This window comes from Podarcis vaucheri, assembly GCF_965113315.1.
Source record: "Podarcis vaucheri genome assembly, chromosome: 13".
NCBI classification, from domain to species: Eukaryota; Metazoa; Chordata; class Lepidosauria; order Squamata; family Lacertidae; genus Podarcis; species Podarcis vaucheri.
Window position 1 is genome coordinate 28802045 of NC_138751.1, and position 16936 is coordinate 28818980.

General features: G+C 48.1%; 1 protein-coding gene across 2 annotated transcripts in view; it reads right to left on the minus strand.

The window, feature by feature from the left end:
* Window positions 1-10818: 10818 nt before the first annotated feature.
* STAC2 (SH3 and cysteine rich domain 2) overlaps window positions 10819-16936 on the minus strand; it is a 44488-nt gene continuing 38370 nt past the window's right edge. For both annotated transcript variants that reach the window (XM_082195701.1, XM_082195700.1), the window contains exon 11: window positions 10819-16643. In XM_082195701.1, coding sequence (XP_082051827.1) covers window positions 16539-16643 — 105 coding nt within the window. In that variant the 3' untranslated portion in view covers window positions 10819-16538. The remainder of the gene's footprint in view (window positions 16644-16936) is intronic.

A 16936-nucleotide genomic window follows, 5' to 3' on the forward strand; every position in this document is an offset into this window, starting at 1 on the left:
ACCCTTCAGGCACTTCCTCCTCCTCCATCTCTGACGCTGTGGCTTGGCATCCCGTATCCTGGTGCGCTCATGGCAAACCGCATACATTTCTGAAGTGAGAAGTACCAGGCCACCCAGCTGCCCGGAGGAAGTCCTGCTCTCTGTCCGTCAGGGATCTCCCGGGGGTGGCCTTGAGTTCCCCCTAAGATTGGCCAGGGGTGTGCGCAGAGTCCTCCTTGGTTGATCTGGCAACAGCAACAACTGCTGCTATAACTGATGAAAGGAGGAGAGGTGCAGTTCTGGGACTTAGCAACTAACTGCAGTGTCCATCTTGCTGTGTCTTGAGAGCTGAGCTTAGCTGTACAGGAAGGAGCTGAGAACTCCTAAGTAGGGTGAGTGAGACAGGAGACAGAGCTGAGGTTGATAATGTGGGATGTATTCCACTGAGAGCAGTCAAGTACAACATTCCTTGTTTTCCTAGAGCGGACATGCAAGGAAATGTTTGGTCCAGCTAGTCAAAACTTCCTGTTCATCCTGGCCTGGAGCATCCTTCCTTGCATGTGACTAGTGGGTGGGCGTGACCTCCCCAGACCTGGTAAAAGGACAAGGCATGCTGTCCCACTCCCCCTCTCTTTTCCATCTTCCTTTCATCCTGTGAACTTCCCAGACTGCTAACTGCAGTCATTACTGTAGGTCAACCCACATATGGGGTAAACCTATTTGTATATGCTTGTAACTTTAATCCTTAAACCTGCCTTCAGGGATCACGCTGTGCTCTGCCTGATCGTGAGTAAACTTTCTTTTTATTGATTATGAGTAAGACTGTGGTGTCTTTATTCTTTTGGAAGGGATTCAAGGGGTCTTACCAGGAAAATATTAGAACACATTTCAGTCTGGACAAACCAGATTGAATTGTGTACAGTGGTACCTTGGGTTAAGTACTTAATTCGTTCCGGAGGTCTGTTCTTAACCTGAAACTGTTCTTAACCTGAAGCACCACTTTAGCTAATGGGGCCTCCTGCTGCTGCCACTCCGCCGGAGCACGATTTCTGTTCTTATCCTGAAGCAAAGTTCTTAACCTGAAGCACTATTTCTGGGTTAGCGGAGTCTGTAACCTGAAGCATATGTAACCCAAGGTACCACTGTATTGTCTTAAGAAACTTACATGAGTTTGCAACTAATTTTCGGCTGTGTAAAGGGGAATGCACTCCGCTAAGTAAAGGAACTTGCAAGCACAAGTTAGGAAGGATATTAATAAACAATATACCCTCTCCTGCCACCCTGAACATTCCCACAGATAAGGCCGCACTCACCTTATAAAAACACCTCAGAGGCCTGTGTTATTGAATTAATCTCTGTAGATCCCACCGCTGCCAAGTGTCCTTTGTTTCCTGCTTGGCAGGGGGTTGGACTCGATGGCCCTTGTGGTCTCTTCCAACTCTATGATTCTATGATTCTATGACAGCAAGGAAAAGGAACAAAACCAAGTCTTGTGGTGAAGGCCAGCAATTCCGTGAGGCGGGGTAAAGCTATTTGCCTCAGGCGGTACTCTGAAGCCCTGGCCTACTGGGCAGCAAGTCAGTTTGTCAAGTCTCCAGTCCAGGATCAATCCACATGTCCAAAGTCCAAACTAAAGCACAGTCCCACAGATCCTAGAGCATCCAGACTGCCCATCAACATGGGCAGCTAATCAGACCCAGCCCCTCAGCCCTGCTTCCCTTTTGTACTTTGCACGGTGATTGCAGCACCTGGGCTTGACGAGGCAGGTGACCCTCACCTGTTCTAAGCCTGCTCCAGCTGAGGAGTCACACCTCTCCTCCCAGAGCTAGCAAGCCCCACCTGGCCAGCTAGGGAGCTGGGCTGTGGGCCCTGGCCTGCCTCAGCCTCCTAGAGCGCCACTCTCTGTCAGGAGGGAGACTTCAGGCCGTTCACTTGGCTAACTGCTGAGTGAAACCAGACATGCAGAGAGCTTCTTTTCAGTACTTTTATTAGAATCAAACACAGAGACCATGGAATGTACTCCCTCAAAGCTGAGCTGTTGCCCAGAATGCCTGCTTCTTCACCCCAGCAGCTAACTTCCTAGTTCTCAGACCCCTCCTGCTATCTATGGTGTGGTGGGGGCACAGGTGAGGCTGTGGTGGGGGGGGGCAGGCGGCCATGTGGATGTGCCGGCTGGGTCAGGGAGGGGCACCAGATCTGCGGACATTGGGGTGTTAGCAGTTGGGGTATCAATGGAGTGTTCTGCCTACAAAAATGCCCCCAGTCACCCCTGCCTGAGGTATCTGGAAGCTTGGCACATTTGTTATGGCATCAGTATTCACAGAAGCCTAGAACTGTAGAGTTGGAAGGGATCCCAGGGGTCATCTAGTCCAACCCTCTGCAGTGCAGGAATCTCAGCTAAAGCATCCACAAGAGAGGGCCATCCTGCCTCTGCAACTTCACTCGCAGGCTGATGCTCACGTTTTTCGTATCCTGCAGCCACGCAGTACATGTGCAGGAGCAAGATTCGCCTGGCCTTGACTGCTTAAACGCAGCAATGAGCAGCAATGAGGAATGTAATGGAATCACTCGAGCACCATCTTCTAAAAGCGAGCCGCTCATGATCTCTGCCCTCGGATACAGCACAACTTGTAGCGTTATGCTAGGAGCGCTGGCGTTCTGCCAGCCGGACACATTACCTGCCTGAATGAAAACATCTCATGGTGGTGGTTGTTTTTTACTAAGAGTATGTTCACATTAAAGGTAAAGGCAAAGGTACCCCTGCCCGTACAGGCCAGTCTTGACAGACTCTAGGGTTGTGCGCTCATCTCACTCTAGAGGCCAGGAGCCAGCGCTGTCCGCAGACACTTCCAGGTCACGTGGCCAGCGTGACATCGCTGCTCTGGCCAGCCAGAGCCGCACACGGAACGCCGTTTACCTTCCCGCTATAAAGCGGTCCCTATTTATCTACTTGCACCCGGGGGTGCTTTCGAACTGCTAGGTTGGCAGGTGCTGGGACCGAACAACGGGAGCGCACCCCACCGCGGGGATTCGAACTGCCGACCTTTCGATCGGCAAGCCCTAGGCGCTGAGGCTTTTACCCACAGCGCCACCCGCGTCCCTATGTTCACATTAGCAGCTTAAAATAAACCAAAGTCATCCTGCTTTCCCACTGAGTTTCAAGTCGTATTTACATGATGTTGGTCACTTTGGAAAGGGAGCAGGGGTGTCTTTACCGGACAAGCATGGCCTTTTTGGTTCTCCCACCTATGAAACCTCCTCCTTCCACCCCATCGGACTCCTGTTCATAAAGCTGTCGTTGTGCCTGGGTGCCGATCTGTGCATGTCTGACGACCCTCTCAACTGTTTACAACATTCTGAAGTTTGAAGTGCACATGGCGCAAATGTTCCAGTTGGACTGAGGCAGGTTTTGGGGGGGAACCTGCATCAAACAGCAATATCTGTCAAGAAGTGACAGGATCAATATGGATTTGTGGTTCATGTTGTGCAAATGTGGTTTCAAAAACCCAGCGCACTGGATGACGGGTGAACACACCTTAAGACATGTGGGAGCAAGCATTTGTAGCGCTTCCGATCAAACGGAGACTTCAACCGCAAAGCTTTTAGGAAAGCCAAACCATTTATTTTTGTGGCTGGGATGGAGGAAAGCCATTACAGTTGAAATGGCTCCTAACTGGCGTAATATATCTGATGTTCGGCCTTTCTCACATAGGAAGGAGGAGCAGGAAGATCACATTGCTCAAACACAGAATTCTCTATGCAGTAACCCACACAACCGCAATACTAACAGCAAGCTAAGTCTCTGAGTTTGGATCCATTTGTAACTGAAAAGGGATTCTGCAGTCAGTGGTGTAGCAAGGGGGGCTCCAGGGTGGTTGCCCCAGGCACAAATTTGTTAGGGGCACAAAATTTTAGCACCCGGTGCTGCCTCAATACAGCCTCACCCTTCAGTCTCTGGGCTCCATTGAAAATGGCTTCTCCATGTTGAACCAGGAAGCGACCTCTCCAGACAACAGAATGACTCTTTTTTTCTTATCTCTGTGGCTGCCATCTCCTGGGTGATGCAGATGCCATAAAGCAGTTGGATGTGCATGTGTACATGCCCTTGGTCTTGAATGGGGCAACTGTGCCCCTGAAGGATCAGATGCGCAGCCTGGGAGTCATTTTGGACTCACAGCTGTCCATGGAGATGCAGGTCAATTCTGTATCCAGGGCAGCTGTCTACCAACTCCACCTGGTACGCAGGCTGAGACCCTATCTGCCTGCGGACTGTCTCAACAGAGTGGTGTATGCTCTAGTTATCACCCGCTTGGACTACTGCAACGCGCTCTACGTGGGGCTACCTTTGAAGGTGACCCGGAAAGTATAACTAATCCAGAATGTGGCTGCTACACTGGTGACTGGGAGCAGCTGCCAAGACCACATAACACCGGTCTTGAAAGACCTATATTGGCTCCCAGTACATTTCCGAGCACAATTCAAAGTGTTGGTGCTGACCTTTAAAGCCCTAAACAGCCTCTGCCCAGTATACCTGAAGGAGCGTCTCCACCCCCATTGTTCTATCCAGACACTGAGGTCCAGCGCAGAGGGCCTTCTGGCAGTTCCCTCACTGCGAGAAGCCAAGTTACAGGGAAACAGGCAGAGGGCCTTCTCAGCAGTGGTGCCCGCTCTGTGGAATGCCCTCCCATCGGATGTCAAAGAAATAAACAACTATGAGATGTTTAGAAGACATCTGAATGGCTGGGGAAACCCAGCCAGATGGGCGGGGTGAAAATAATCAATTATTATTATTTCTATTATTATTACTACTCTGTGTACCCTCCCTCCCACCACTCCTTCCACGGAGCCCCGGGTGCTTGCAATCCATGCTACACCACTGTCTGCAAGTAGCAGCAGGACTGTGGGAGCCCAGCACTTTTAGTAGTATAACCCTCTTTAGAAAAACCGCTAAGGGATAGGGGACCCTCAAAATATTCTAATGAGGGCTGAGCATGCTCCATGGTCCTAAGAAGTGCCTGCTGGATCAGGCCAATGGCTCATCTAGCCCAGCATCCTCTTCTCACAGTGTAGGAAACTTGCAGGCAGAACCTGAGCCCAAGAGCCTCTCCCCTCCTGTGGCCCCACCAGCCACTGGTGTTCAGAAGAATGGTCACAGAATCTGGAGTGTTTGTTGGTGGGGGAAGGATCAGAAAAATCAGTGAGTAGGGGGAGGAGTGGGGGAACGGAATGGAGCATTGTGAAAGGGGGCATGGCTGGCTGGCTGGCTGGCTGGCACCTTGAACAGCAGCACTCCACTCTGTAACATTTTGTTTCTGCACGCACCTTAAGTTCCAATCTAATGGGTACAGAGAAGCAACGTGAAACACTTGCCTTAAAAGATAACTGGCAGAGCAGCATTCCAGGAGATGTGTTCAGAATCAAGATAGGTTTTGAGGTGTAAATCCCTGAATGGTCTAGGATCACAGTATCTGAAAACCTGCCTTCTCCTCCATAGAGCTTTTGTTCATTCATAGAGGGCATCATTTGAGCTCTTGCTCAAAGTGCTGCCCTCTTTAGAGGTCAGGTAGGTGGCTACTGGGCTTAGGGCGGCTTCCTCTGTAATAGTACCCCAATTATGAAACATCCTTCCCAAGATTGCCCCCTTTCAAGATTGCATAGCGCTCGAGAGCAGCAGAAGCAATCAATTCAGCTGCGCGGCTCTTTAGTATGTGTGAGGAGTAACTCAAGGTTACCCAGAACAGCTGTAATGGAGCCAGGCTTTTAAAAATTCTTCCCTATCCTGTCTTTGTGTCAGAACCAGCTCTGCTTAGATAGTCTCAGCAGCCTTGCAGGAGAAAGGGCTGGCCGTGTCACCAGACGGTGTGTCTTTATAATAAATCATCCATCATTGGTGCTTAGCTGGGAGCGCCCAATATGGCCAGAGATGAATGAACAGCACCACCAGTCGCAGCCGGGAGCCTGGCAGGCCTGAGCAGTTAGAGCGATGGAGATCATGGGGACCAGAATTGTTGGGTTCAATTCCCAGATTCTGCAAGATGGGGGGCCAAGAAGAAGCCACAAAATCTCTGGGTCCTGTCCATTTGGAGACCTATGCAAGAACATTTTTAGGGGGCAAGCCCAACCTCCCCTCCCCTGCTTAGCCTTGCAGAGCCAATACCCACCCCTGCTTTTCACACAGCCACTGTGGAAGTGTGTGTGTGTGTGTGTGTGTGTGTGTGTGTGTGATGGAGAGAGATCAGGCCCAATGTTGTTGCATGCTAGCAGAGAGGATGGCTTGAGATCCAGTGGATTCTGGGCTGGCTCTACCCTTGCCACACCCTGTATTTTGGCTTTCTGCTGGCTCTGACCACCCACCGGCTTGTTCAGCTTAGCAGGAGACTGAGGCAGAGGGTCATGACCACACTCTCCAACCTCTGCCCTCCCCAGCCTGGTGTAAGGGGTTTGGGGACTGCTTAGTCTGTGATAGCAAGCATGGCTGGCCCAAGACATTTTGATGCTTGAACAAGGTGGCAACCACATTTCAGATACAGAAACTCTTATTGGTAGTGGAATTTTCATTTTGACCTCATGAGAGCAGCAGGCTAGATTAGGGGACACGGGCAGATTGTCTTCCAACACTTTGCCACCGCTCCTGGTCCCCACAAATCTGCCACCTGAGCCAGCCACTTCACGTCAGGGCCAAGAAGACACACACTTATTTTTATTGTATCCGCTGTTTAGTGCAAGTCTGCTAGGATGGGAAGCTTGTGTCTCAGCAAACAATGACATCAAAAATTGGCTGTGAGCACATAGGCAGGCACAGATTCCCACAATGGAGCTCAAGTTTCCAGACCTCAGGAAGGCTGGGGCAGTACTAATTGAGGCAGGTTAACAACACTCTGTTGTCTATTTTTGGTTGCCTGCTGAAAACCTTTATTTTTCAACAAGCAGAGGTCTTTTGCAGTCTGTTTCTGCACTGGAATTGTTCTTAAGATGTTCTGATGGTTTTATCACTTGCCCGTTTGCCACAATGGGAGGAAAGGTGGCATATAAATTTAATAAATCACATGCTGTGCAAACACATCCCATCAAGCACCATCAGCTAATGTGGATGTGAAACACCGAACTGAAAGCGGTCATGTGTGGATGAACTTGCACAAAAGCCCACACAGATCTGTGCTATCACAGGGGGGGCGGGCGGGCAGAATTGACACTCTGGTGTGTAGGACAGCCTTTATATTAGCAAAGCTGGAGATTCCTTCTGGGCGATGAACTGGGTAAAAGAGTCAAGTGAAGCCAAATTGCATCATAGCAGTTAGTCCCAGTGACCAGAGGGCATGTAATTCCTTGTAAAATCAGGGACTCTTGCTCCCTTCAATTCTTCTCAGGAGTTGCATAAGGGATCAGCCAAACAAAAGCAGGCTTATCTCTAGTGTATAAACAGAAAGTCAGCTGCCTACAAAGTTTTGCGGCCAATGTGAATAAACCAAGATAAGAAGCAAGGGGTGTATTGCTAAACCACACTGGCATTCCTTGTCCATGGTGCTGATTCAAAATAATAATCCTGCGCCATTAATTTCTACGTGCACCTTATAGGGTTGCTAGCCAGCTAGTTTACCTGTAACACCACGTGCAGTCAGGAAACCAGTTGTGTGTCTGAAAAGCCGGTGAACTCCAGGTCGTGTCACGTTCCACTCATGATGATCCACTGCATTCTGCTGAGCTCCACCCCATGGTCCATCAGGTGCTACCCTGATTGGGCACCTGATCCACTTGATTGCATTTCAGTTCCACTCCTGGGCTACTACATTCTATCCTGTCTTACTCCAATACCGCCACTTGGGAATGACACACAGAGATTGACAAGACTGCATAGGGTAACCATGTGGTAACAGCGGCAGGGCCAGCCCTACCATTAAGTAGAGTGAGGTGGCTGCTTCAGGCAGCAGATGCTGGGGAGCAGGAAACAGTGGTGAAGCATTGTAGGATGTGTATAGCTGTGTGTACCATACAACCTGCCTTGCATTTCTAAACTAGCCTGCTGCTGTCAGGTGCAGTGGGAGACACTGTCCATTTACCTGCACTGAAATAAAAGCCACCTACTCATCCAGTTGGCTTCTATGAACTGGGGGATGCGGCCATCTCCTTTTTGCTTCAGACGGCAAAATGTCCTGGTCTGGTTCTGAGCAGTGGCAATGGTGGGTTGGTTCTATTTCACACTGCAGGTTGGGCCTTTTAATAGAGCTGTGTGCTGTTTTTACTATCTGCATTGCAATAGATTTGTTTTTACATCTTTTTAATCCTACTAGAGATTAATTACTTTTCAACTAGTATCTTATGGTTTTAGCTATAGAGTGGAACCTCAGTTTTCGAGTGTCTTGGAAGCCGAACATTTCAGTTTTCAAATGCTGAAAATCTGGAAGTAATTGCTTCCATTTTCGAACGTGCCTTGGAATTCAAACAGCTTCCGAGGCACGTTTCTCAATTTTCTCCACTGAAATTCCTGACCGCTCATTGTGCCTCAGTTGTCGAACATTTTGGAAGTCAAATGGTCTTCCGGAACAGATTACATTCAACAACCAAGTTTCCACTATTTCTGCATTTTATCCACGTGTGTTTTAATTTTTGTGAGCCTCCCTGAGTCCTGGTACTTGGGAAAACTCTGGATGATGGTAATAATAATGATGATAGCCTTAAGAACATAAGGAACACAAGCGCCAAGTCAGGTCCTTGGGTCCATCTGACTCAATAATGTCTACACTGATGGGCAGAGTAGCTCAGTTGGTAGAACATGAGACTCCTAATAGGGTCAAGGGTTCAAGCCCCACTTGGGGCAAAAAAAATCCTGCATTGCAGGGGGGTTGGACTAGATGACCCTCGTGGTCCCTTCCAATTCTATGATTCTATGATTCCAGAAAGCTGACAGGGTTTCAGGCAGAAATCTCTCCTAGTTCTACCTGGAGATGCTGGGGATTGAACCTGCAGCCTTCTTCATTAGCCACGGCCCCTCTGATGATGCAGTTCCTTTTCTGGATGGAGCCATTAAACCACACTTGTCTCCCACCCCCGTCCCCGTTTCTTTGCTAAGAAACTGAGGGTTAGAAGAAGCAACACCTCTCTGGAGCTGCTTTGCCATAGCCATCCATCAGCTTTTGCTCACTGGTGCCAAACAAGCCCTCCCAAAATGAAAGGCCTGTCTAGTCTGAACGGGGACACGGAAGGCATGACAGATCAGCAGAGGCTTTTAACCTTTCGGAAGGAGCCTCGCTTCTGAGGTGGGAGGTGCTCTCCGCAAGACAAATCAGTCTCCAAGTGAGACAAGACAAAAGGGCAGCTGGCCTGACACGGTGGCTTGACGGGAATGGCAATAAACACTGAAGGGAACGCAGCCCTCCCTTGTCACAAGCCTCTGTGGCTTGCCGTGGTGGCTGTAAACCAGCGTAGGTTGGTTCCTCATTTCAAACGGAGGCATGGAAATGCAGGCCCTGTAGTCTGATATGGTGTCTGTGTCTTCTTGTGCAAGCGGACAGGATGCAGAAGGAACCGTTTCCTATGGTATCACCTGCCGCTGCAATGGTACTTTGGGCTCGCTTATCAAGATGCAGCTGTGGAGCTCGCAAGGTTGTTACTTGAGATGGCCACCTGTGTTGGCACAGAGGTGATGCTCCAGTGTGTTTTGTGAGGGCAAAGGCGACATACGTGGGTCTCTTCCTTCCCGTTTCATCCTCAGAAGCAGCCTGTGAGGTAGGCTAAGCAGAACCTTGCAAGAACCCTCTGAGAGTTGCTGACCACTCAAAGGCCACTCGGAGAGCTTTCACGCTGAGTGGGGATTTGAACCCAAGTCCTAGGCTCTCCCTCTAACCATTATACCACACTGCCTCTCTGCTGCAATGACACTCTCTTGCTGTTTCTTTGTGAGCCAGAGGCAGTAACTTATTTTACATCAGATATGCCCATTTTTATTCTCTCTTCCTGCCCCAATCCAGGCTCTCATATGTAGGTTTTGGCAAACAAATGCAAAAGCAATGGGATAGGCTGGTGGCTTTCCTTTGCAACAAGTTTTCCTGACATTGGGAATGCATCAAATCAGCATTGAGGAATCTTTTTTCTATTAAGGGTCGCAGTCCCTTGAGGGTCCCTCAAAAGGTGGTGGACTCTCCTTCATTGGAGATTTTTAAACAGATGGCCACTTGTCAGGGATTATTGAGCTGGGCCATAGGACTGTGGTGGGGGGCACTCTGAGTTCCTGAAGAGGAAGTTCTGGAATAGGTGGATTAATCACTTGATTCAATTCATACAAATACAGGAGAGGGAGAGAATGATTTTGATATTGGCAGAAGCTTTCAGCTCTCTTTGCACTCTCTCCAAATTCCAAGCCACCCCTCTGCTGCTAAACACATTTAGTTGTGCAACCAATCCCAACCCAATGTTGACTTATATTTGCCTATTTAACTATTTGTACCCTGCCTAATATTGACTTGAAAATCACCATGGTGGGTTAATGACAAGATGGATCGCAGCAAGGGTGACCCAAGGAAAAGGCCTGCCTCGGCCTTATTGACTTCAGACTAATTTTAGACTAATTATTGACCCCAGACTAATGTGGAAGGAGCAAGGCACCATCACTTTGTTAGTGATAATATAAAGGTGCACAGATCTCCATGCCCAGAAATGCAGAACAGTAAGTGAAGGGTTAAATGATAACTTCAGTCACAAGAGAATGTTTTGCTAACAGTAGCCCAGGCAAAGGAGCTGACCTCCACAGAGAGACTGAGCTAAGAAAGGTGTGGGGGGGCTGCATCAAGCCTATATTTATCCAACCGAAAGGCTGGCGAGAAGAAAAAAGGAAGCCACAAGATATTTGGTGCATTGTCATCATGTTTAATCCAGGATTTAGTTCATAGCCAACCAGATTCTTTGGCCATCAAAATTCAGTTCTAACGCCATGCATTCCTCCACAAATACAAACGTGCCATTTTGCAAACCTACCTTTCTACAGTGCAGCCGGTGAGAATCCGGACATTATTGCTTAGGTGCATGGGATCCCAGGTAGGGAATTGCGTGTGCTACGGGGACTCTGTACAACAAGGGTATCAAGAAAGAGTGTGTGTGTGTGTGTGTGTGTGTGTGTGTGTTCATAACCGGCCTCTCAGTCTACACAAGTTGGAGAGATGGTGGTGGGATAAAATGCTTTGATTTAGCATTAGCTTAAAGCCACGGTCCTGTAGCTGCAGCAAACTGGCCACATCCAAGCAGAAAGAGGCATGACAACTTAGGAGCCCCAGCAGTAAGCAGCTACACAAAATTCCTGGTGAAGTAGATGCTTCCCATGATCTCACAAGTTTCCACATCAGTTTATCACATCTATTTATAGGTGAGTGAACATGTTTAGTTAAAAGTATCTGGTCATTTGCTTGCCCCATCCTCGCCAGTTTAGGTTGCAACCCCACAATACGCGCTTTCCTGGGAGTAAGCCCTGTTGAACTCAGAGGGGTTTACATCTGAGTAGAGATGCACAGGACTGCGCTGCAGGTAACGTCAAGCAGGAATCCTTAAAACATTTTTACAAGGAAAAAAACCCAAATGCTGTCATTTGTCGACAGTGCAAGAAACAAACACCATGTCCTTCAATACACTTGAGTGTCTTCCCTTTGACACTAAGGACTCTGAATACACTTTTGGAGAGCCGTACCAAGTCCACTAGAGTCAGCTTAGCAGCTGATATAAGAGACATTGTACTGTTGAGGGTGGAGGAGAGAAAGCTGTGTTATTGGAGCCAACGTCCCATTATGTAAGGAAAAGTAAACATAGAGATTATTATTATTAAGTCGTATGTAGTCTCTCATCCATGCTTGGTATACTGGGCTGGATCCAAAATAGTTAGTCACACTTTAGTTTCATTGGGTTTCAATGAGGCTAAAGTTAGCTTTCATGACTAACTTCTTCCACTGATTTCAACTGGATTAAAGCACAGCTACCCTAGGGCTCGTTCACATTTCCATTTTTCCTGTGCCTAGAAAGCACTGCTCTAAGCCATGGGTGTGCTCAAGTAAATAATAATAATAATTAAAAAAACATGACCAAATGCATCACAGAGAACTCGGTTCTGCCTCCCTTGACATGAAGCCAGCCCCCCCCCTAAAATAAATCCTGGCTTCGCCCATGGTCCAAGCAGTTTTCCATTTGCCTTGCTGCTTTCCCCAATAAAACCTACTCTGTACAGCTTTAATCCATGGAAAACCTGGTTGACATTTGCTCCAATTTAGCAGTAAAGAGCAGGTTTTCCCAGGGGGGAATCAGTAGGACAAGCAGAAGCGTGGAGGTGCCCTTGGTTGGGATCCAAACTCACTGCTCGCAGGGCTGCAGATGTTGGGTATTTGGGGTTTGGCAAGCTGGATGACAATCTCAACAATCCCACTTGCAAACAATGAATATACCCTCTCAGATGGATTGAATGCACCGTGGAGTATATGCCGTGAATCTCAAGAATATGAGTGTCCTCCAAGACCATGGCTGAATGCCCAGGAACCAGCATGTGCTTGAACGAGGCCTGAGATATCCCTAAGCCATTAGGAAAGGAAGGAAGCCATTAGGAAACAAGCAGTACTGTGCTGTGGAAAGTTCAGCACAAGGTGAATTTGTATTTGTATTTGTGCGCGTGTGTGTATGTGCAAAAAATGACCATGGAAAACAACTCCCCACCTCAAGAAAACCCCTCGCATTTGAAATCACTTTACATTGTTTTTCAAAATGAATTTGTTTTGGTTTATCCCAGCATTCTTCCATTATAGTCTGGAAACTTGGTGGTGGGTTCAGCCTTCTGAAAAAGCAAGGGAAACCTGCTTGATCTGGCTTATGTGAGCTATTCTCTCATTTACATCCTATGCCCTTTTAAAATGTGTTTTTGTGTGTGTGGGGGGGAGCTACTGGGTTGTTTTTATTATGTATTTTGTGGTTTTATATTTTGATTTTATTCTGTGAACCGCTCTGAGACCCCCCAGGTATAGGGAAGCATATAAATTCTAATAGTAATAATAATATTCTCAATACAGTAAGCCCACATTTTACATTCCAATTTTACATTACATTGTGCCCGAAGTCAAAATTGCATATACTCAAAACACATTAGGTGCAAAGGCTGGTGAAATTGCCAAGGATTTTCCCTCCCCTGGATGCCCACCTCTCTCTATATATATAGATATATAATGCAAAAAGCTGAATGTACACAAGTTTAAAGTGCGCAAGTTGTGGGCTTACTGTACATTACCGGGGCAATGTATCCACAGACCTGCCAAATAGGGTACTTGGAAAATACGACTGACGCAACATTCTTGTTTCTGTGTTTAAGGGACTACTTCTGTAAGTGAGCCAGTGCACTGAAAATGTTACACTGGAAGACACCCTGGTTGTGGTTTAGTGCCCTGGAATTATCAGTTCAATCCTGCTGTGCTCCTACTGCTCCAGAGCAGATTCCACCAGAATTTGAAAAGGTTCTTACCCCATGTTCTCTTTTTCTAGCCCTGCAAGCATTCACAGCACAATGGTAAAAAAGTATGCAAAATTAGAGGCTTGCTTGTTCAGACATGTATAAACATTGCTTGATTTCACTGGGCTCCTGGTGATTGAACTGACTTTGCTGAAGGGCGATACTGAAATTATGTCTGTGGACTTTGATCTGTGGCGGCTAATTCACACTTCAAAGTAGGTTTCAGGGTAGTGTGACTGATTCAGCTGCACTGGGTGCCTTCACCATCGAATGGAGAATGAGAGGCACGCGTGGGAATTTTAGCGTCGCACAGGGCACTGCTAAAATTTGACAGCCCAATGCACACTTGCAAACCATCACTTGGTGTTGCAGAAATCCTGCAATGAGCATTGCATGTACGAATCAAAGCCAAAATTGTGGCTTCTTTCCTCAGCAGCTCTTTAAAGAGGATATGGTGCAGAAAATCAAATGCAGGTGGAAAGGTTCTCTGAGCAAACCCACTACCATTAAATAACAACTTTACATATGCCTGAAAGGAACAGGGGGAAATCCCATTACACAGAGTACCCTGGCTTCAAACACATGGCTGAAAGTTGTATTGGACTTCTGAAAGGGCAATGTTTTGGTGTATGTAAAGTAAAATGGTAAAGGACCCCTGGACGGTTAAGTCTAGTCAAAGGCAACTATGGGGTGCGGCGCTCATCTCGCTTCAGGCCAAGGGAGCCGGCGTTTGTCCAAAGACAGCTTTCTGGGTCATGTGGCCAGCATGACTAGACAGTTTCTGGCGCAATGGAACACCTTGACGGAAGCCAGAGTGCACAGAAACACCTTTTATGTTCCTGCTACAGTGGTAACTATTTATCTACTTGCACTGGCATGCTTTAGAACTGCCAGGTTGGCAGGAGCTGGGACAGAGCACTGGGAGCTTGCCCCATCATGCGGATTCAAACTGCTGACCTTCCGATTGGCAAGACCAAGAGGCTCAGTGGTTTAGACCACAGCGCCACCCGCGCACGTGGCAGGGAATGTATGACAACAGGAGGAAATGATGAACTGTTCCTGCTGGAGGACCACCAAACTAGAAGCATGTAACAACATAAACAGTGCACCAGCAAAAAGACCCCGATCTCTCTCCCTCTCCTTTTAATGGTGCCAGTGCCATCCAACTGGCTAGAGTATTGGACCTAAGCATGGAAGCCTCAGGCTCATCTACCACTTTTGCCATGGGTTGCAATGCTGGTTCCTTTTTGGCAAATCAAGGTATGACCATTTCAAAGCATTTTGCATTCTGAAAGTGCTACAGAAATACTAAGAATGGCATTCTGATTACAACCGCAGTTCCTGATTTCCCACTTTGCAGATTGGAATGAGTTTTGAAATGGGGAAGATTGAGGATGCAATAGTCCAGGCTAATGGATTAGATCAAACAGAATGAGGATCAGCGTTTCGGTTTCCTGGAAGCAAAGAAATACCTATTGCTATGCTCCCATCAGGCTCAGGCCATTTTAGAAAAGGCAGAGGGGAAACTCTCAGCCAGGCCTGATTCATACATGGTGTGGGCCACAGACGAAAGTGTTTCCCTGTGTCCATGTTCTTTGTAAATGCAATGCCCATCATGCACTTACCATGAGCACTGGGTTATTTGCATGCAGTTAGCAGCTCAGGGACCCCTGACTTCTATGCCTATGGTGTGCTGAGCATGAATGGCTCAGTAGCACACAATGCATGTTAATAGGGCAGGGCACATGTGGCACATTGACACAGGCAAATGTTGTGCCTTGGAAACATTGGATTTGGCAGACGTGCTCCCTTCTCAACCATTTCATCCAGTGAGGAAAAATACCAGCTGAGTCAAACTGCAGGTGCTGGACAATGAGGTTGTACTGATAACTCTCTCCAATGGCTGGGACTGAAGTCATCTTATCTTTCTTTCTTTTGTTGTTCTTTTTTTATATCTATATATACAAAAGTACATTTACAAAGGACAAATAGCTGGAAGCATGCTGGAAAAGTGAGGGAAGATGGGATGGGTCAGGGTCTCTGAACTCCTCACATGAGCAATGCCGCGACATTCTCGGTGTAGGTCAGAAATGCATCCAGCTGAGGAAGTTCCCTGAGAAAATGGTCCACACGGCTGTCAGTCATGCAGTGGGGGTAGGCCACCACATGCTGGGGGAGGGGCGCAAATGGAGCTCAAGGAATAGCCGGGGAGCCAGGAACGAAGGCAGCACCTCACATCAAGGAACCCACCCACCCACTCCGCATGTAACTATTGGTTTCCAGGAGCTCACTGTGGCTCAGGCTCTGCGGGGAAGACTTTGAGTACACGACAAACGAGAAGCCGCGTGGAATTGTCCCACCTCTTTTTTCTTTTTTGGCGGGGGGGCTGCCCCAATCCTGAGCGACAGCCACCTCCCAACACACATATACACACACACATAAATATACAGACAGCCCTGAAGGTTTTAAAACTGATACAGGGACAGACGGACGACAACACACTCAGGCGGCCTCTCCCTGCCCAGAGAAGGCCTTTTCACATGGGGGGGGCGCATGCGACACAGAATTATCGGGGAGCATGTCTGAATGAGGGAGTGGTTTGGGCAGTGGGAGGGAGTGGTACGGCAAGATATAAAGAGTCTCCTTTGGGTCAGGCGAGCTGATGTCAACCAGTGTCTGTTGCCGTGGAAGTGTGACCCAGAGGCAAAGTGGGGGGGGGGGCAGAAAAGGGGCGTGAATTACAGCGGTGGAAATCTCCCTCACACTCAGCACCCATAAGAGCTGCCTGAAACGACCTTCGAAAGGGGTGGTGGAAAGCAAAAGCGGGCTTGAGCACATGTCCAAGCCCCGCTGGGGGCAAGCGAGAGATCACGCGGGTCCTGGCGCTCAAGCCAGTCCCTCCCCCCAGTCCTCTTCCCTTGTCCAAACCAAAGCCATATCCTCAGTCCATCTAGAAGATTCCATGAAATAGTGATTAGCCAGGTGCTCAGGGTTGGGATGGGCTGGAGAGTAAGGCAGGGCTGCCCCTGCCTTGCTGCTGCTGCTGACATCTCTGTTTTACTCTTCGGCCTTGCTTCGCATGCCCATCCTGCCTTCAAATTTCTGTGAGTGCGTCGGCAGGCACCAGCCCTCGCTTTTTGCCACTCGTCACCTTGATGAAACCTTCGTTCTCCTTGGACTTCCCCACACCAACACAGATCTGGGAGGAGCAGAAGATGACGGAACGAAACGTGAGCAAACAGGTCAAGATTTTATAATGTAGAATGCAGCCGGAACAACAACAAAGTCAGTCCTTCCTTATTTATTAGGTGGTGCAGGAACTGGCATCCTCAAAATCTCAGGTTTTTTTAATTGTATTCTTCTTTAAGAAAGCAAGTTTCTAGTCACAATGGTTACAAAGAAAAGCTGGAGGCAAAAGGCTTACAACATATGGAGAGTGTGCATTGTGAAAACTCAGACAAAGTCCCCCTTGATATTTTTGTGGAAAAGCTG